Source organism: Drosophila ananassae, chromosome 3R, assembly GCF_017639315.1.
Source record: "Drosophila ananassae strain 14024-0371.13 chromosome 3R, ASM1763931v2, whole genome shotgun sequence".
Classification (NCBI taxonomy): Eukaryota; Metazoa; Arthropoda; class Insecta; order Diptera; family Drosophilidae; genus Drosophila; species Drosophila ananassae.
In genome coordinates this window covers 10025096-10046357 of record NC_057930.1, presented here as the reverse complement: position 1 = coordinate 10046357, position 21262 = coordinate 10025096, and the positions used below count along the sequence as shown (strand labels likewise).

General features: G+C 40.3%; 1 protein-coding gene across 3 annotated transcripts; it reads left to right on the top strand.

Moving 5' to 3' along the window:
* The first annotated feature begins 962 nt into the window (after nt 1-962).
* On the top strand, nt 963-20767 carry LOC6504224 (P protein). 3 transcript variants are annotated; one of them, XM_014904931.2, is made up of 12 exons: nt 5072-5258; nt 7399-8001; nt 16699-16805; nt 17575-17719; nt 17793-17853; nt 17919-18057; nt 18116-19020; nt 19079-19408; nt 19467-19814; nt 19877-20024; nt 20087-20180; nt 20239-20767. In XM_014904931.2, the coding sequence occupies exons 2-12, from the start codon at nt 7925-7927 to the stop codon at nt 20321-20323; spliced, it is 2439 nt and encodes an 812-aa protein (XP_014760417.1). In that variant the 5' UTR covers nt 5072-5258; nt 7399-7924; the 3' UTR covers nt 20324-20767. The 3 variants fall into 3 exon arrangements, with proteins under 3 accessions (XP_001965130.2, XP_014760417.1, XP_014760416.1); XM_001965094.4 differs by lacking the exons at nt 5072-5258; nt 7399-8001 and adding an exon at nt 963-1193; XM_014904930.3 differs by lacking the exons at nt 5072-5258; nt 7399-8001 and adding an exon at nt 13830-14392.
* The last annotated feature ends 495 nt before the right edge of the window (nt 20768-21262 follow it).

The following is a 21262-nucleotide window of genomic DNA, read 5'->3' as shown; positions in this document are numbered from 1 at the left end:
TTATTTGGGTCAAATTGTAAAATATCATTCAACTAATTCCAAAATCCATGGAATTAAAACTTTAAAATACGTCTGTAATAAACAAGAATAACACGTCATTATTGCAATGTTTTAATTAAAAACAGACTCATGTCTTTCAAACTATTCTACAATAAATAAAAAAATATTAATAAATCTTTCATAGTTTTTAATTACTAATTTTTTTATTTAATTTTATTGCTTACTCACTTGACTGCCAAAACTTTATCTAATAATATTTTGAAAAGATTTAACATTTAATATTTATTATGCAATTATTATCCGTAAAGCTTTCATAATTTTCTGCTGTTCTTGATTTTGTTTCCTATTGCACTTACAAGTAGGGGGAAATGGACATAAACAATTACAAATAATACTAGTGAGACTGTCCATTGCCAAGTTCAATGTTGGCCAGGCCAGACCAGACCAGGCCAGAAGAGTGCTTTTGTATATAGAGTCCAGTATATAGAAAGACAAACACTGGTCAATAAATGAGCACAAAATAAAATAGAAAAGCAGCAAGGGATTTTCTCTGGCGCTGCGCTTTCCATTTCCACGCTTCCACAACGCTCGTTCCATAGGTAAATGGTATTTTAAGTTTTTCTCCTCAAACAAATGGCCAGAAGGGCGGTGGAGCCGGCGGGGCGGTGGACGGCTATGTGACTATGACGATGGCGGTGCGAGGTGTCAGCCATGTGGAGAGGAGACGGCCAGCAGTTTTATGGCAGCCGCGAGCGGGAAAGCCAAGCAGCCTGAAATCCATCGCCATGGGACGGTTGAATTTTAATTAATTTGCCGAAGAAATAAAGTGAAAATTGGAAATTGGCTTAGACTTAGGCTCAGACCCTTGGACCCACCCCGAAGGCCAATAAAGATGTGACGGAAACTGTAAAAAACAAAAAAAAAATTTAATTGTTGCTATATTCTTGAGAGTTGCAAATAGAAAAGTGTGTGTGCCAGTGTGCTGTGTTCTGTTTTTTATTGTGAATGAAAATGTCATCTCCTTATGGATATACCAAGCCCACGTTTACGATAACCGACCACACCCGGGATCCGTATCATCTGGATTGTGACCAGGACCAGGACCAGGAGGAGGACGAGGAGCAGGACCGGCAGTCAAAGCTGCAGGAGATCATAAGCTGGTTGCATTTGAATGCCAAGCATCGGGGCAAGTGGTAAGTTGGCCGCATCAAGTATACGCCCCGGGTGGCTCGTTCTCATCAGCGTATTTCTTTATTAAGTATACGCCCGGGTGTTCCCATCCCATCACTCTACTGAAAGTTGCCTCCTGTTTTTCTCATTAACCAGTTTGTTGTTTGGTCCTGACATTTAATTGTGGTTAGTCGGCCCAAAACATTTCCTTTTTATGTTTCGCCAAGTCGCTTAATAACGCTCCATCGGCTGTCCTTTGTTTGTATTTCGAAAGAAATCAATTTCGTTACATTTTATGGAACTTAAGCCGCTGGGAACTGCAACAGATGGTTCCCATTGAAATTGATTTCAATTTATTTATTTCAGTTTGAACAGCCTATGCCCTGAAATATTGGGACCTTCCGAGAAAAATAGAATATCCAGCTGTGTGATAGATGTTTGAAGTAAAAAAAACTTTTTTGAGTAAAAAACTAAGTCAAAAATTTGTTGCTTTTTTATTTTTTTTTGCATTAAAAGCATTAAAAAAATACATTTTATTTTCCGATAACTTTTCCAGCTAATTTAGAATATGCTTTATTCACAATATGTAATTGAATCTTACGGCTATTCAGCTTTTGAGCGAGCTATTCTAGGAATACCTTCACCTGTCAAGCTTCCGGTAAACTTTTGTTTTCGAAAAGCATTTCTGGGAACTATCATTTGATACACTTATAAGTATATATGGTAGTATTGTTGATAATCAATAATATAATACCCTGGACACGTGTGAAAATATCCCGAGCACAAAGAAAATGTGTAAATATTATCATAACTAAACAATGGAGAATATATATTGACTTCCTTGCATTATATTTATATTTCTTGATTTCTGCTGGTGAGACGCAGATGTTTGTGATATTAGGAGCTCTCACAATAATTAGAGGTACCATAAACTTGTGACATATAAAGCCTAATGCCGACACTCCCACGCCAAGAAATTTAAGATAAGTCGAGGCATTATCATTGATGTGGAAACCTGATGAAAAGTGTGCTTAATCCAGTTCATCTTTAATTAAAAGTTCCGCTTTAGTAATTAACAATTAAAGGGAAATCTTGGGCTTGTAATTCGCTGAAACAGATAGCCTACAACGCAGTTTTACTTAATTGTGGTCCATGATTATACAGGGTATGATATAATTTTTTTTAACACAAAAAAATTATATACAAATTTTTACTCAAATGTTTTTCCCTTTCTTTAAGAGAATGTGTTTATTATTTAATTGTGAGTAAGATTAATATCGTATCACCCTGTAAATCCAAGACCTATACTTATTATAGATTTATTTTTTATGAAGTCATACTGGGCACTACAGGGAATGGGGAAATTCTGGATCCCAGATACTCGTACTTATGCATGCCTACATTATTCATTATTAATTTGCATTTGCGAGTTGGTTGGTGGCAAGCCATGTATTATTGCATTTAAGCCGGTACAATCCATCGGTAATAGCCTTCCGGCAATTGCCATTGTTTATGGCTATTAGTTAGCACCACTAGATGGTTTCGAGTGGGAAACGGGGGAGACATGCGGCTGGAATGGTCGAAGGCCGCTTATCGGCCTTGGCATTGACAGTTTGAACCATTAATTTCCACCTTTTCAACTCCTGGCGTACATTAGAAGAACATATTGACACCCAGCTAGATATATAAATCCATGTACTAGACACGTACATATATATAGTTGGATGTGTCAAACCCAAGTTTGTTGATGGCGCGATGTGTGTTGTTTGCGGAAACATGTCATACAATGACGGGGGTGTCTCTGGGTTTTCCACGTTAAATTTTCTGTCAAACTGTAAATACCTTTCTGTTGCCAAGGGATGGAGCTTAAGGGCTGTAAAAGTTCCGGTTACCTATACATACGTTAGTGTATCCACCTGCTTTTCTCCTGAGTCTAACCTTGTTGAGCTTGAATGAATTATGTATAAGTTATTACATGGTATGGGATTTACTTAATAATGGGTTTGCTTGCACATGGAATACTTAATCAAAAAACTTGTTTGAGAACAATGCAAAGAAAATCATCTATTTGTTCGGCATTAGCATCAATTTAAAATTCTCCTTATTTAATTAACTATTTATCTGGCTATGAAGTAGGTTATAAGAACCTGTTGCTATCTTTAGAATTCGAAAAAAATCCATAACCATGCCATCCATCCATTTGGCCTCACTCCCCATATTGCCGTTCATCAGCATTATTATTGTTATCATTTCCATTGAATGTGGGTTGGGTGCGGAAAATTGCAAAATAAAAGACCGTAAATATTATACTTTAAAGCCGTTCAAATGTCAAAATGCTCGTGTCAAGAACTAATACGCACGAGGGTCTGGGCTCCTTGGAGCGTGTTTATTTTCTGTTTCATTGTCAGTGGCATGTTTCGTGTATTCTATGGATATGTATGCCTAAAATGCGAAATGCCAAGAAATCGAGAAAATTGAGACGACGACGCACTTTGCATGGCCCGTTTGATAAATTTGCCTTTTGTCTGCACAGTTGTGTGTTTTGCCTCTGTGTGTGGGTTGTGTGTTGTGTGTGCGCGCGTGGGTGTCCCTAGTCCGGATCTAAATTGGAAACCCGGGCTTGAGACGAGCTCTGCTGGAACTTATCATGTTTGGCCTATAAATAAATACACGGCACACATTGCCGCAAATTTGATAAAGCTGTTCTGTTTTTGCAGAAAGTCACTTTCGCTTTTGAGGAAGCCTCTCATCCACTAAGCTTTCCCGTCCAGATTCTCCACTTACTGGCATTTGTCCCACTATTTTTAGATGGGATGACAAGTGTTTTAAATTTGTGCTAATTGCCAGTTGTCTCTCAATGATGAAAAAACACGAACTTGCTGATTTCTGCATATTGAATGCTCATATTATAATTAGCAATCAAAAGCTTCGGTAAACAACCGATTAGTTAGGGGATTTTTAACAACAAAGCCAGTTCGAATGTCTAGATATTGATTTTAAACAAGGTGTCTCGTGCTTCGTTTGGTCACACGGCTTAATGCTATTAGGTTTTAAATTTATTAAACTTCTCAAAAAAAGAGGAAAAAGTATTGAATATAAAATAAAAACCAAAAATTAATGTGCTTTAGTACATATAAAAGAGTTAGAGTATAAGTATCTCCGAATTTTTAACCTTATCTTAGTTTTCTTCCTAATATGCTAATTTTTTAATATTCTCAATAACTACATTAGTTTTAAGTGATGATTTATGAAATATTTGTGATGAAATAGCAAGAGTTAAAAAACAACCCAGTCCGATAAGGTACAAGAAAAAAATGACTCAATTAAAATACCATACCATAAAGGGAACTACTTGATAAAAATGTATACATAGATTATAAAGAAAATATAAATATTAATGAACAAAGGCAACTGACCTACTTATTACTCCCATTTAATGGAATATATAATGCATCTTTTAGATTAAATAATTGTCTTATAATAGTATTTCTATGTTTAATTGTATAAATTAAACTCTTGCTTCTGAATAAATACCAAGGGAACTAACCTACTTAGGAATTTCAACAAGTTTCAGACACGCAAAGAAATGTTTATTTAAACCTTTAAAAAAAATATAAACAGTGCCAAAAAGCCATCAAGTTCAAGTGTTTGGCCACTGGAATACAACCACTTCCAGGGGCCCAAACAAAAACACAAACAACAAAAGATTGTGGCATTCAACAGCTATTGAAAGCTTGGGATTCCATTCAATTGGCGCCGCGCTTTCAATGCGCCATTCAACCGAAAACAGCTGCGCACGAAGTTGGGCTTGTATCGGTGTCTGTGTGTGTTTCTGTATCTGTGTGGCATCGGAATCGCCAGTAACCGGCTGAAAATATAACTAGGAACGCGGCGACGGGCCCGCAGATTTATTCAGTTTACAACTTTCGCTTGAAACGGACGTTCTCCGGCAAACGCGTTCGAGTTCTAAGCTTCGAGTGGCAAACAATAAAAAATACAATAAGAGAGAAAAAATAGAAAGAAATAATAATAATCTAATAAATCGGGACAAATAATCAAAATCACGCGCACAAAAAAATTAACTTAAAGTGAGCATATACCATTAAGTCACAAATAAAGGAACCAATTTTCAGTGCCTTTTTGTTCGCCTTTTGAAGTTCATGTGGTTGCAGTATCAGTAGCAGGGTAGATTAAAAAGTAGAAAGAATAAAAGATAAAAGGAACATTTAATTATGGAAATTTTTGCTTTGTTCCCGAGCCAGAAGTTCTCAAGTCCTTATCCTATTTCAAGTTTCGCATTACCTTTTGCTGCCCAGGATAATTTTGCTCATTAGGATGAGCCGAAACGAAGAGAAAGTGAACCATTTCTATATTATTTTCTTCTTTTGCATTAAGCTTTGGTAATTAGTCTGTTTCGGCTTTTGGCTGGCTGAGTAATTGGTTAGCGTCTGGTGACTGCAATTCGTGGCAAAATTAACCGAAGGATTCCCCAGGAACTCCACGTCTACAGTTTTAATCTGTGGGAAATTCCGGACCGGATGACAGGTATCCCACACCTGGCCTGACTTTCAGCATTTTCCGATTAAACATTCAGGCCCGATGGCATGTGAAGAGGTCCTTGGCAGGATGGCAGACACTGGCTATCAGTGGCTGGCAAATATTTCATAATTTATGAATGATATTCTGGGTCGCACCTAAATGAGAAGCCGGAATGGCCGAACAACCCAATCAATAATAAAGAGCGCCTGACAGGCCACGCAAATAAGCAATATATTAAGCTGGACAAATTGAATCGTCAGGAAGTGGCATCGCAGCCAACAGCCAAGTGACAGGGGTGTGGAAATGAAAATGAAAATAAAAACATAAAGTAATTCCAACGAACACCCGCAAAAGTAGGCAACGCAAAATGTTCATCCACTAACACACACGAGCACATCCTTCATTTTATACGTGGCTGGCTTTTTATGTTAGTTTTTAAAGCTTTGTAAACTTTTTTCAACATTTTCCTTAAATATTCATGTCATGTTAGATGTGTCTGTGTGTGATTCTCCACAACATAATATACATATTATGTATCCTTTTCGTCAGTCTATCCCTTTGCCCAAGTCCTCGAAGAAATGATTGAAAGGAACATTTATGAACATGAATTTTTGTTGGCTTTTAACACAAACTCAAATATATTTGAGTGATTGCCGGAGGGTTGCCAAAAGTCAAAACTTTTGGGGCGTTAATTTCCTAAAGAATTTCTGCCACAGGGACAGGATACCAAAAGTTTTCCAACCACAACGCTGACACATTGTCTGCGAAATGAACCCTCAGGCTGTATTACTTTTGTGTTCATATTTTCACTTTCTTGTCTAGCTGAGTGTAATCAATTAGTAATTAGAGAAGGAAATGTTATTATTTTCGCATCAATTAAAATTTAAAATATAGAACGGTAGAACAGCTAGGCTAATATATTTCAGGATATATATAATATTATATCTCCATCTTTGTCAGCGTGACACATAAAAATGTCCTGCTAAAATTACATAAATATCCTTCCACGATGACATATCCGTGAAGGCAATTTCCGCTTATCGCGCAGGATATATTTGGCACCTTTTTTTGACTTGGGGGCGGCCAAAAATATCCATCCCATTGGGACTCGTACACGTGTCTCTTTTGCATTTGACCCGTCACTGCTGCCCACATCCTGACGGCCTAAACCCCCAGATGGCCGGCCATAATTTTGAATGTGTTTTGTTTCGGCCTGGTTTTTAATTATACGGCACCTAAAACGTTTAATGGGTGGAGGGTTGCCCGGACTAATTAGCTGAAAATGCCATAATTAAATAGAACCAATAAGCAAATATGAAACACATACTGTAAACTCGAACAGTGTGCCACACATCGGAAATCAACTGATGGAACGTGCTCCATGAACCGCGAAGGATGACGTATCTCATTCCTCGGAGTGGCCCTTTACGATTGAGTTTTGATGTTCCATCTGATTTGGTTGATTTGGTAGGAAGTAGGCCATGAAAAACTAAACGAATATTGATTCCCAATTAGGCGATTTGGTCGAGCCTTCGGTCGAGTCTCTGAGCCAGCCAACTATTTTTGTCACTCCAGACCCTGAATAATTAATCAACCCTGTGTGACGCAACCATGAACTTCAGAGGGGAAGCAGCTGTTGTATTTATAAATATGTTTTTCAATTTATTTAACTCCCGTCGCATTTTGTAGGGACCAACGCTGCGAATGCGTAATACATTTTTATGAAGAGAAGGCACAAAACGCTATCCTACGTCAAAATGTACAAAAGAAAGGCTTGAACCGACCGGAAAGGCAGCGCTAGCCTAGAGCAAATAGAAATTTCTTAAAAATCGTAGGCATTTGTTGTGATTTGCGATAATAATTAGTATTAATAGTTAAGGGTTCTCCAAACTAATCATCCGAACATCAAAGAACAGCCTGCGGCGAGTTCATCGCCAGCGTCTAGACTCCAGACCAATATCGTCAGCGGCTTAATTAATTTAACACGCTCCCCGAAAAACCAGTCAAAATTGCGCCTGTTCGGGTTCACGCCGCGCCCAGCACCCCGCCGCCTCCAGCCGCCAATCAAAACAACAACGACAACAACAACAAGTCTACGGAAACGAGCACAGTGGGTCACAGTGCCGAAAACACGGAATCGCGACGCCGCAGCCGAAGCGGAAGCGCCAGCGGCAGTGGCATCCACAAGAAGCGGAAGAACATCTGGCCCTTCAAGATGCGGGTGAAGGTGAGCAAGCGCCTGTGGCCCCACCGACAGGCGTCGACCAAAAGCGACAAGTTTCCACAGCCAAAGTAAGTCAGCATGTTAATTTGGTTAACTTAAAATGGCCAAAATGGCGGTTCTAAGAATTGGAGGTTTTAGGAAGCATGTCACAGAAAATATAATTAAAAGCATTTTATTTAAATTTTAAACAACATAATGTACACTTAATATTCCTAATAATTAACCAATCTCCCGTGAAAACGTACATATAATTCCTGGAAGTCAATTAAACGGACTTTCGCCATGGTTATGAGCTTGTCTGATCCTTTGGCCTGTTTGGGCTCTTACCAAGTTTTCCTTTGAAGCTTCCCCATTACTAGATTGCGATTCTCTTTTGGCAAAAAGATGCCAAAGTTCATGGGGCGAGACCTGTGCGGCCTTACATCTGTTAATGTAGAATACTCATACTCGTATGTTTATTTGTTTATATGGTTTTCTTATGTCCCGGCCAGAGGCACGTGCCTTGTACGCCGTAGCCCCGGACACGGAGGCTGTTTCGCCTCGACCGCAACATAAACATAAACATAAAGCCCGTACCGTACCGACTTCGTGCGAGTCTAATTTTCTCCGGGAATGGCGGCAACATGTGTCGGCCCGGACGAAAACGAAAAACAAGAGCAAAATTAATGTCAGACATTTAATTTCCGTTCGGCCAAACAAAAGACAAATGTGGGGAATCCTGTTTCCGGCGCCATTAATGTTTCAATACCGAGAACACTTCATTGAATTTGAAAGGCAGTCGTGGGCATATTTCTGTCCGTCCAGAATCAGGTATTGACATTCAAGAAAATCCATCTAGCCATCAATCAGGCTGCCAAGTGAGGCGTGCTTTTGGGTCCTTAAAGTGTCCTGCCAACGTGCCTGGCATTAAGTGCAAAATATATTCCCTTTGCTATTGGGCATGAAGAGGAGAACTTATAAAGTAGAGAGGGTGCCTTGGAAAAATACAAATTAATTTGTTGGGGTCTTTTTCGGCCTTTGGGTAAATCAACAAAATCGAAAAACAAAACGAAAACTTTTGTCCGGCTTCCCTCCTTTTTGGCGCATTATTTCGCAATTAATTTTCAATTTGTTTGCCAAGTTTCTATTCTCTATTTATTCCTTTTGGTTAAAGGCAATAGACAAATATTTACAGAATTTCTGCAGTGAAGGGATCCAGCAAGCCAACGCGGCGTATGCTTAATATCAGCTCGGGCACATCACTCATCCGCCCCGTTGGCTGGTCGGCGTCTTCAAATAAGCCATTAACATCCACGAATGTGGGTCAGTCCAGTGTTAAAATTCCTGCACATAACGCGAACTGCGACTACGACCTCGTCCAAGCCAGCCAAGGTCATTGGCCAAGTGCCACCGCCGCACCGAGGACCTAACCAGAATTTCCTCTCCGGCCAAGAGCCTGGCTTGGCATTGTTCTGAGAAAATTCAAAATGTGATTATGAGCCCGCCAAGAGTGTGGAAAGTGTGCGTGACAGCGAGTATCATAAACATGGCACATGAATAATTAAAACCTTTAATGCCAAAATTGGGTTAGGGCACTGCAGTTGACACTTGGCTTGGCAAAGGCTGTGATTCGGTCTGAAGAGAAAGGTCAGGGAATAAAGGACCTTTTCTGAATGAAAATTTAAGAAATGTTTACATCATTTAACAAATGTAGTGTATGGGCATAAATTAACACTAAACATCTAATAGAGTATCAGATTATTCTAGACATGTGCATTACACAATCCTCATAGAAATTAGCATAATTATAATGTTCTGTAACTGCATTTCGATTTACGAACTACCAACTTATCTTGGAATAATTGTGAAAATTATAAATGCAAATGATAGCCAGCTATTCCACCTATTTGCAAATCAAACTCGGCTGCAATTTGCACCTATTTTTTATGGAGGGTGGCACTTCCAGGCCCTTCTCGCCGTACTTATTAGCCGAGTGGCTAATACTTGGGCCCTTGGCCGAACGCAATTCGATTTATGGCGGCGTCATTGGGACGTGTGACTATGGTAAATCATTATTAGGAACGTGTGTAATTTGCCGATCACCTTTTGTTAACGCCAGGCAGCTGTTTCGGTTTGGGTTTCTGTTTCTGGTTCTGTTTGAGTGGCGGCTGTGATGGTGGCTCGGATTACCGGGGTGGCAATTGAAACGTGTCGAGGGCTGGCGCATTTTTCAATTAATTAACTTAACTTACGTTTTTCGCAATGGAAAGTTACCGCCGGCATAAGATTGACTTGTTAATCGAGGCCTGCTCTGGATGCTCTTGATCCCCCCATGAGGGTTTTAAAAATAAACTTTAAAGTCTCTCACATGCGACTTGCCGAGTGCTGGATGCTGAATGCTTTGCGGCGGTTTCATGCTTTCAATTTTCTCGAAATTAATGAAGCGTGTCGCACTGAAAGCGCCACATGAATGGCATGGCCCATCAGCCAAACACCGAGAAAAATATCCTAAGCTTTAAACACTAAGGGCTTTTGCAGCCTAAAAATAGTTCATTGACTTTCTTAAAAGTTTCTTTATCCAAGATTAAAAAAAGTTTCTTAATAAGCATTAAAGATTAAAAAGGAAATATATTTTTCCCCAGTGCCTTTGTCTGAGGAGGCGAAAAGTTAAAATTGGGCAGAGAATCCAAACCAAATGACCGACTGGACGAAATTACGTTTTTTCGGGTCTGTAATTTTGTTATCAACGTTGTCGCACAATGACCTATATAAAGCATCAACTCTCGGCTCAACATGTGGGTGTGTCCGTTGCGGTGTGCGTGTCTGTATCCGTATCTATGTATCTGCGAGTGCGTCTTACTTAGGCAACTTTGAGTTGATTTAATATATTTTATATCCCGGCATAAGAACTGAGTCGTTTGATGAGCGCGTGTTCATTTAATTTATGAAATGGAAACAGTACTGAGCATTTTCTTCCCTCATGCTTCCCTCAACTGTTTGTATATTATTACTAGCAAACTATTTATAGATTATATTTTTACCCATTAGAAGAAATTAATTTCTTTCAACGTCCCTGAAAAGTTTGTCGGCGAAATCAAAAGACAGTTATCAAAGTAAAATCAATAGATCTTTGTGTTTCTATCTTACATAGTTATTAGATTATCTACTATATCTTGTCTTATCTTCATCTTAGTATAATTACTTAGTCATTAATCCTGGTCATGATTTGTGAATTAAAAAAAAGTATGGATTGGATATTTCTATCTATAAATATTCCTACTTTATAGCTTATCTTGTCATAAGTGCAGTGGTTAAATTAATGGCTTTTCTTACAATACCCCTAATTATAGTTAAATTAGCAGTAATTAACCAAGTATACCATAAAAAATAATTTGAATAATATAAAATTATATAATATAATTTATAAAAAAAAGTTTAGAGTAAAAGTTTAGATATAATGATTAAAAAAAGAAATCATTAAACCTTTAAAAACCTTTAAAAGAAAATAAATATTCAGATGGGTTTCATATCATATTTAATTATTTTTAGTGTATCCCATGACCATGACTTTATGGAAAATGTATTGGGACTTCATCCAATTTTCAGATTGAATAGAACTTAACAAACAATCGGGGCCCAGACGGGGCGTGCCTGATTGTCTCTTCGAAAAGTGCGCACATTACGCTAAACGCCGGCATCTGGCGCTTCAATTTCCATTCGATTTCGGTTTCAATGGCATATGGCTGTTAACTTGTCACCGTAATGCGAAACCGGCTAGTCCGCAGTACCGTTTCAATTAAATTGCATTTCGCCAACACTTGTGGCCGTCGTTGGGTCAACATGCTGGCCTGGCTTCATGCTATCTTGGAGATATTTTTCATTAGCCGAGTGAGCTGCGAAATGGCTATCATTAGGTGGCCGCGGTGTCGGATTCCACTTGGTCGTGGCCCTGGCTTGGACTGGCCTGGCCGGCCAAGATTTTCTAATCTATTGGAGGAAAAGTATTACATTACCTGGCGCATTATGCAAGCTTGCCAAGTTGTGCTCCGCACCTGTGACGTCAGTGAGTCAGCGAGTCAGCTCTGACTCGATGCTTGTCAAGGGAAAATCTGCAGCTTAAAACCCCATTTGCTTACTGAGCACAACCGTTTCGTTGATATGCGTCTGCCAAAAGTTTTGACAGGTGCCTTTCCCCCTGGGGGGAGCTTTCAATTACAGGGGGTTATATGTATGTAGGTACACCTAATACGTATGCTTTGAATTGGGGGGTGGTTGGATGCTTCGGATTTGGCTCAATTTCGCTTCTCATCTCCGCGAATTTGCATGCGAATTGAAGGCACCCTTGAACTTCAAGGTCTTTCCAAGCACTCGCTGAATACGCCATCAATTTGGGGGCTATTTCATAATTCGCGGACTTCTTAACAGAATAATTGGGCCAGGAGCAGCAGCTGATTCCTCAACAAATTACACTATTCACACATAAATTCGAGTTCCAGAGCTCATTTTGTCTCATAAAGTCATTTGAAGCGAGCCGAACAAATTGATGAAAATTATACCCGGCTCTGGCCAAAAATAAAATTTATAATTGGAACTACACAAGTTTAGTAAGGTCTTCAGATTTTTATGATAAATTTATTAATGAATATTGGGTACAAAATTTGTTCCATAAAATTTAAATGGGAAGTGAAATTGATCAAAGAAAATATTTTTTTTTTATATTTTTACAGATTAAGATTTTTGGTCAGATTAAGATAATTGGTATAAGGTAATGATCTAAAAATCGCCCAAGGATCTTATAGATATTAATTGAGATATAGCCATCAGAGATTGTCCCTTTCAAGTTCGAAAGTAGTCCGCTTCAAAAATTCTTTTAAAATGTTTTTCTCATATTTAGATATACATTAATTAGAAATTAAGATAAGTTCAGTTAACTTAAGGTACCCTAAGAAGGTATCGTAAGAATATTCCTTGTATACAGAGATAGAGTCATCCAAGGGGCTTATAGCTTAACATCTTAAGCTATATCCAATTTCATAAAAATTTATTTCTTTTTTTCCTTGAAAATATATTAAAATATAGTGATAAAGATGAAGACCGTCCAGAAATAAATATTTTTATAGACCATAAATTTATAGATCATAAATCCAATTGTTGAACGGGTCTCGTAGATTAAAATTTTTTTCAAAAAATATTAAATCGAACGAGAGTAGAACCTTAAGCTTATTTGGAAATGTCAGGCCAATGTTCATTCAAACGAATATGCCCTCTGGAACCGAGTGTAGCGGAGCGCAAGATCAAAAGCATCACAGAACAACTGTCAAATGTGATAAATCAAGTGTAATTGAAAGAAGTGCAAATAAGCCAACGCCAACCAGCATCCAAGACAACAACTAAAATAACAACAATCACTAAAACCAAGAGTGAAAAGTAAACACTAACTAAGTGAGGGGGCGAAAGCACTCGACAAAGCCGAAAATGATGAGCAGAAGCCACAATTGGTGTGCGGGAGAGATGGTGGTGGTGGTGGTGCTCGGGTTAAGCCGCAAAAGGGGAGATGATGTGAACAAGTCAGACCGACTGATCGAGCGAGTTGGGCTTTGGGGCTATGGGACTATGAGGCTTTGAGTGCAATTGCATTGGGCAGCGGCGAAAGCATAAATGCGAATAATGAGCAAAGCGCGGCCAGCGAGAGATAACCGATGGAAAGCGAATATGAATATCAGGAAACTTATATTTGAGCTCGAGTACCTATTCTTTAACGCGCTGCTTTCGCCGCTGACTGTGACTGAGACTGTGACAGAGACACTGACGCTGACGCTGCTCAGCAGCAGAGGCAACAGAGCCAGCAGCGACAGCAGCGACAGCGGCTGCATTAAAACCTACAAAATAGGGTAAAAAACTACGAACTGCAGTTAGTACCGCTCGAGCTTTCGGCAGCGACTGCACCGCATTAGCCCAAAAATAAAAAAAAATTAAAAAATAACAAATAGAAAAAGCCAGTCACGATTGGCGGCAAGCACAAAAAAAGGCAAACACTCTCGTACCGAAAAGGGCACGCGACAATAAAAGCGCAGTTGCAACAAGTGGTCAAGGCAACGGGATCTCGCCTTTTAATTGAGGTTCTACTCTCTTTCAGTTCGCTGCTCGGCGCTTTTTCCACACATTTTTTAGTCAAATATGCGATTAACAAAGGAAATTTCACATTTTTTTCGGCTTCCATATTAAAGCGCCATTGCTAACATACATATGCATGTGTATATGTGTGTGTAACAGCGAAGGAGAGTGTGTGCGTGTGTGTGTTGGTGACAACAACAAAAAAAACAACAAGAAATAGCAATTTACGTAATAATACGTTTTTTGTTTTGCGGATATTCTTAACTTGTGTGTGTTCTCGCGAGTGTCATATTTCCATCCAGGAATCCACGCCAGGATGGCCTACAATTACAACAACAGTTCCGAGGATTACTCATACGAGGATGAGTATGTGTCGAGGGTTTAACTTTTCTACCTTAACTAGAGAGTAAAAAATTAATTAAATACAAGTATTTGTCTTTGATTTATAGTCGCGATCGGTGACCTAGTTTTTAGTTAATAGCTTTGTGAAATATTACCAATTTTTACATTTCAAAACAGTCTAACTATCTATTTTAAAAGGTATTTTTAAGTTCTAGGCTTAAGTAATTTATGACCTAGAACAAGCTAAACGAAAAAGCTGAAGCACTTTCTTTATTAAAGTGAAACCCAATTTAAAACCCAACAAATTGTCGGGAGCCTCAGTCGTGTGGAAAACTCGTTTGGCCCACTTCTTAACGATAGCCCCGTCTCCAGGATAGACTTTTTTTGTGGGTATCCTTCGTAGGCGCCTAGCTGGGTGAATCAATCTTTGACACCAGGGCCACTTCACATCACTTGGGCCGAGGAACGCCGTGACATAAAGTAGCTGTTGAAAGTATTAAGAGCCATCAACAAAATCATTTAATCATTGACTCGGGCGGAGGGAACTGAAGCACTTGTAAGCCTCTACGGAATGGGAATTAATGAAAGTCTTGGCTGTGGTCTTTTGGGTTTCTATACCAGTTTCTATACTAAGCTTTAAGAACATCAATACTATGTCAATCATCATGTCACAGACAATAATTAGCTAAGGAAAAAGCCTACCAATAGAAGTTCTTAGAAATTTTCCAATTCCATTTCATGAGGCAATCAAAAATCCCATGACTTATGCACGAGTACCTAAAGTAGAACTGTCTAAGCTGGGTATCACAATTGAGGCAAGTTCAAGCTGAAATGTCGTGTCCGACATACAAATATATATAGTATAGCTATAGTATAGTATGATAAAGTATGCACGAAGGTGTGAGTTGTTTCAACAAAATCAGTGTCAGCAATTCTTTTGGCGGTCTTGTCTTTGGTTCAGATTTTTTTTTTGTTTCTGGCATGTCTGAATCGCGTCCATCATGCCAGCTAATTGAAATTTAAGTAAATATAATTTATGACCTGCTCCGAGCACTTCTCGTCATCTCTCGTCGCTCTAACGCTGGCCTAAGTAAATTTAGTCGAGCCGACTGAATTAAGATTTGTGTGTCCACTTGAGTCAAGTGCACAAATTGCATTTATTCGGCCCGGACCGCACACGTGATGCGATTCTCAATGCACTCAAAGTGCCTTCATCGCGATATCTTCTTCCTCCGAGAAGGTTGGGGCCCAGCTGGCTGGGCCCCCGTAATTATGGCAAAGAGTCATTAAACTCGCATTTGAAATGGAAAACAATGCTTTAGCAATGAAACTGAAAACAATATTTTATTGCCAGTATAAATAGACATCTTTCCCGGGCGGTCTGGGTCTCTGTCTCTGGTCTGATGGCTTTTTCGCTGATAACGACCTTAAACCTCAGACAGTCAGAGTCTGTAGTTAGAGTCTCTGGCATTGCTTCAATTGAGCTCTAGTACTGCTCTAGAATCTTTGATAAATCTGTACTGAAGATAGTATGATTTTGTGGAAATTTGAATGAGAATTGAAATCATTTTGGGGTTTATCGTGAACTACGTGACGCACAAAACGTTGTCTCTGACTTTCAGTCACTAAAGCTTCGAGTTTCAAATGATAAATGAATTATGATATATAATCTTAAGTTGAATTTCTTATCTGACTCATACAATGAATTATTTGGGCAACTTAGTCATACTAAAGAAACCTATTTTATTTTCTAAACTCAAACCCTTAGTTAGCCCTTTTTTTGGTAAACAGATTCGTCAAGTATATTTACTTTAATCTTATTTTATTGCATCTCCATCGAGAGTCCTTAGGGACTTGTTGTCAATCAGATTTCGCGCTAAGACGATTTCCATCCACTCCCTTAACCACAATTGAATTTCCACTTCATATAGCTTAAGCTGGGACCCTCCAAAAACCCCTTTTTGGGTAAACAATTTCAGTTTAAAGACTTTATAAAAGTCGAATCAAATGAATACAAATTGTTGCACGCACGAGAAAAGCTAAACGAAACCCAAATATAGGGAGAAAAATCAATACAGATGTGCTAAAAAATTTATTGAATGTTTCTCGGTGGGATGGGAGGATGGGCGTGCCACGCCCAAGCACCTGAACAAACAAATTCCAAACACAAGTTGGGTAATCTTATTAAATCTTTATTCTGTGCTTATTTCTGTTTCTTTCTCGGTGGCGCATTTCATTGGTCCCCGATGTGTAACAAAAATCCACAAAACCATGGACTGCTCCTGTACCATAATTTCGTCCTGCGTCCTGCTCTCGTTCCACACATGCAGCGAAGTAACAGAAGGTGCCTTACAAGTCTGGCGAACTCTGCCGGAACGCATTCGTCAGGATCCCAGTCTAGCGTCCTTTCGCCAGGAGCATGAACGTTTACATGGCGGTAAGTGCTTTTGATATCCTGCCTGTCCCTTCCCCTGCCAGAACCTCCCCCGTAGGATCACATAATTTCCTTTTTTATGTCAGACTGTGTTGCTACCTTTTTTATTGCCGTAATTATTGTTGAATTTTTTATTGCCATTTGCGTCGGCGTTGCCATTGACATTGGACTGCCGCAGGTCCGCAGATCCGCAAGTCCGAATCCCATTCCGAGTCCGGGTTTTCGCCTGATTTGCATACCAAAAGTTTAAGTCGCCTTACGGCTTACGTCTTATCTTCAATTGTTTTGATGGACGCACTATTCGGGGCTCTGCAAATTATGATAATGGCAGGGGATTCGTTCTATTTCCGTCACATGATGTCATGTGGCAAGTGAAAAGCTTCCACAAACTAAGTCTTCACTGGAACTTTTGGGAACTAAACTGGCCAATAGATATCTACTAGTTCTCCAGCCTTCGAAGCATTTAAATTCCGCATCCTTGTCGCCGGCCATCCGTCAGCCAGCCAATGTGTCCCTCAGCTCGCCCATGGTCATTGAGGTGTATTTATAGCCTCGAGTCGATTACCTTGTGCTTTGGCCAATAAAATAATACCGCCACGTGGCAGGTGGCTGGGCCAAGTTAATTTCTGGCCACAGTCCTCCGTTAAGTGTCCTTCCGCCAACAGCGAATGGGTTTATTTTTGCACAAATATTTACCAGTTCCTGCCCGCGGTTAGTCAACAGAAAAGGGACTCTTTCTAATGAACACTCTCATTTATTTTTAACACCACAGATGTTGACCCCTTGCCGGCGGAGGATGGAGATGGTCGGATCGAGAATGGACACCACGAGGAGACCGCAATGGCCACCCACGCCTTCACCCAAATCGGAATCAATGTGACAAACGAGGCGGGTCAGGTGCGGGTGCTAGACGGCAGGTTCGTAGTTCTGTGACTCTCGATTGTCAGTTACGTAATTAGTGCAACCAGTTTTCTGTGATTCCCCTTGCAGGGACCTGGAGAACAACAATGAGGATCAGCATGACGAAGCCGAAACGCACGGAAAGAGTTTGGTGAGTTTTTATGAGAGGGGGAGACATTCCAGATAGAAGCAACTGTCCGATTTTATCCTTCTTAGATCCGAAAGTATCTCATTTGGTTCAAAATAGCCGTTCTGCTGGTGGTCTGGTGCGTCTTTACCGCCTTTCTAATGTCCAACAACGAGCACGTGGACCAGCTCAGCCTCATCAGTGTTCCTAGGAATAGCTCTCCAAGAGGTAAGATATACAAACCAAGTGTGTTATGCTTTGTTCTTATTGAAAACCTTCCTTGTAGTGTTTCCCATTGCCACATCTGATCTCCAAAGGATCGGTCTGGGCCTGCGTGGTCCTTTCCGGCTGCAGGAGAATGAGCTGGCCATTAACGATAGTGTTCCCTTGCCCGTGCTCCAAGTGGTGGTGATGCGCAGCTACTTTGACGCCGAGGGCATGGAGATCTACATCGAGAACGCCACCCAGTTGTGGCAGCTGGACGTGGTGTATCCCCACCTGATCGACGCCACCAAGGACACGAAGAAGCAGCGAACCTTCGAGCTGAGTCCAATCGATCCGCTGTGGCTGGCGCAGGCCAATCGCACGGAACTGAGCTTCGAGTTCACCAGCACCATCGACGGGGAGCTGCCGCTCCAGCTGAATGTTGACGAGTGCCCGATCTACAAGCGGGATGGAGTAATCTATGCGGCGGCAGTGCTCTGCGGGCTGTATATTATGATCATCTGGGAGATTGTGAATCGAACCTTTGCCGCCATCATCGCCTCAACGCTGTCAGTGGGCATCCTGGCTGCCCTCAACTCACGTCCCTCGATGGCCACCATCATGGGCTGGATCGACGTGGAAACGCTTCTGCTGCTCTTCGGCATGATGATCCTGGTGGCCATTCTCTCCGAGACGGGCGTGTTTGATTATTTGGCCGTCTACGCCTACAAGATAACCAACGGACATGTCTGGCCCCTGATCAACTGCCTGTGCCTCTTCACTGCGGTCCTGTCCTCGTTCCTCGACAATGTTACCACCGTTCTGCTAATGACCCCGGTGACGATACGACTCTGCGAGGTCATGTCCCTCAATCCTGTGCCCATACTCATGTGCATGGTCATCTACTCGAACATTGGCGGTGCACTGACTCCAGTGGGAGATCCTCCAAATGTAATCATTGCCTCGAATAGCTACATATCCAAGAATGTAAGATTTTCTTCCAGAATTTCTAAGCAATTATTTAAAATATAGATGTTTTCTTTAGGGCGTCAACTTCGCTGTCTTCACTCTGCACATGTTGCCCGGAGTGCTCCTGGTGATGGTGCAGACATATATCCAGCTGCGCTTCAAGTTCCGCAACATCAGTGACCTGCAGTTCAAGGACTCGCCAGAGGTGGAGGAGCTGCGCCACGAGATCCATGTCTGGAAGCGAGCGGCGGCCAGCTTATCGGCTTACTCCAAGGATGAGGAGCTGGTGCGACAGACGCTCATGAAGAAAGTGAATCGTTTGAAGAGGAGCCTGAAGAAACGCATGACAGCGGTTATCGAACCTGCCCCGAATTACCAGCAAACTCTGGCCAATCTTCAAGCGAAGGTAATCTATTCTCTATAATATTATTGTTTCATTTTAATAACTATAATTTATTTTCCAGTATCCAATTCGCAACAAGCAGCTTCTGATCAAGTGCTCGGCCGCCTTGATCTTTGTGATCAGTCTGTTCTTCTTGCACTCGGTTCCAGAGCTTCAAAGACTGTCCTTGGGCTGGACCGCTTTGCTGGGTGCCATATTCCTCATTATTCTGGCAGACATTGAGGATATGGAGGCCATTCTTGCCAGGGTAGAGTGGTCCACTCTCCTCTTCTTCGCTGCTCTGTTCATCCTTATGGAGGCACTGACGGAGCTGGGCCTGATTGAATGGATTGGCAACATGACCGAGCACATTATTCTGAGCGTAGGCGAGGATCAGCGACTTATGGTGGCCATTTTAATAATACTTTGGGTGAGTATATGATGAACCATAACTAAGCACGATTTAATTAATTGTTTATTATTCTTTTTTAGGTTTCTGCTGTGGCTTCCGCTTTTGTCGACAACATCCCATTGACCACAATGATGGTGAAGATCACCATTTCCTTGGCGCAGAACAGTACCTTGAATCTGCCTCTGCAGCCCTTGGTCTGGGCCCTCGCCTTGGGTGCCTGTTTGGGAGGTTAGTTATAAGAATTATTTTAATCTGAAAACTTTGTTTTAATTCTGAAATTTTTTACCTAGGTAATGGAACATTGATTGGAGCATCTGCGAATGTGGTTTGTGCCGGAGTGGCCGAACAGCATGGCTATAAGTTCACTTTCCTCCAGTTCTTCAAGTGGGTTTCGTGTGTTTCCTTAATGGACCTTTTAATAATACAATTTATATTCTTACAGAGTTGGCTTTCCGATAATGATTGGCAGCATTATAGTCACCACCGGTTATCTGCTGGTTTCGCACTCTCTGTTCGCGTGGCATTGATGAAAAGCCCCCGTCTAGGAATCGACTGTGTCGATATCCCACCAAGGCGCACTTTACCTCGTGTTACCAAAACGAACAGAAACTGTTCCAGATGCCACACCCATCGTGTTTCGGACCCAATATCAAACAAATTGGCACCAAGCTATAGAAAATGGAATACCTTATACCCTGGCTATAAGAACTAATTCTAAAGTAAATCGTCGCAACCAAACCAAACAAAAACACAGAAACAGAATCGAAGAATATTATATAAAAAATACATTTATTTTTACACATCGTTGTTAGTGTAGTGTGTAGTTTAAATAACAAACAAACAAAACAATTAAGAATACTAAACTAAATATTAATTAATTATTTACAATTAATAATGTCGCTGAACTGTGAAACAATTGTTAAATGTTTAATGTATGAATACAAACTAAATAAAAATGAAACATACCAAAATCCTAGTTGTACTTTTTTCACTTTTTTAACCCCAAGTGTTTGCTTTAAAAGTAAGTCATTTTACAAAATATTAATAAAATTTTATTGTTTAAAAAACTGTGTGTGGCAAGTGCTTATTTTGTTTGCTTTTAAGTTTGGGTTATTAATAAAGTAAAAAAAATTGTCAAGAATAATTGGACAGTTTTTCTTGACGAGAGGTTGGGATGCCCAAAACAGAACTCCAGAGGAGTGTGAAACACGATTCTGCCGATTTCTACAACGATGGTCGAACTCAGTCATGCAAATATGTAACACAGTTACACAAGTCAGCCCTATGATATTCTGTCATAAAAAGTTGCAGTTGGAAATGCTATTTTCAACTAGAAAGAATTCGAGTATAAATATTGAGAACTCTTCAAAATATTACTTTACCATTTGCTAAAATTTGCTAAATTCTGCATAAAATCTAAGAACGAAATATTTTTCTAATATTTTCTTCAATTTTCTGGTGGTTCT

What these genes read in the sequence shown, in the direction of transcription:
- LOC6504224 (XM_001965094.4), top strand. Translation starts at nt 1,006, where the DNA reads ATGAAAATGTCATCTCCTTATGGATATACCAAGCCCACGTTTACGATA. An exon ending in GTGCGGGTGCTAGACGGCAG is followed by an intron (nt 17,720 to 17,792) that starts GTTCGTAGTTCT and finishes TTCCCCTTGCAG; the next exon opens with GGACCTGGAGAACAACAATG. An exon ending in CTTGGGTGCCTGTTTGGGAG is followed by an intron (nt 20,025 to 20,086) that starts GTTAGTTATAAG and finishes TTTTTTACCTAG; the next exon opens with GTAATGGAACATTGATTGGA.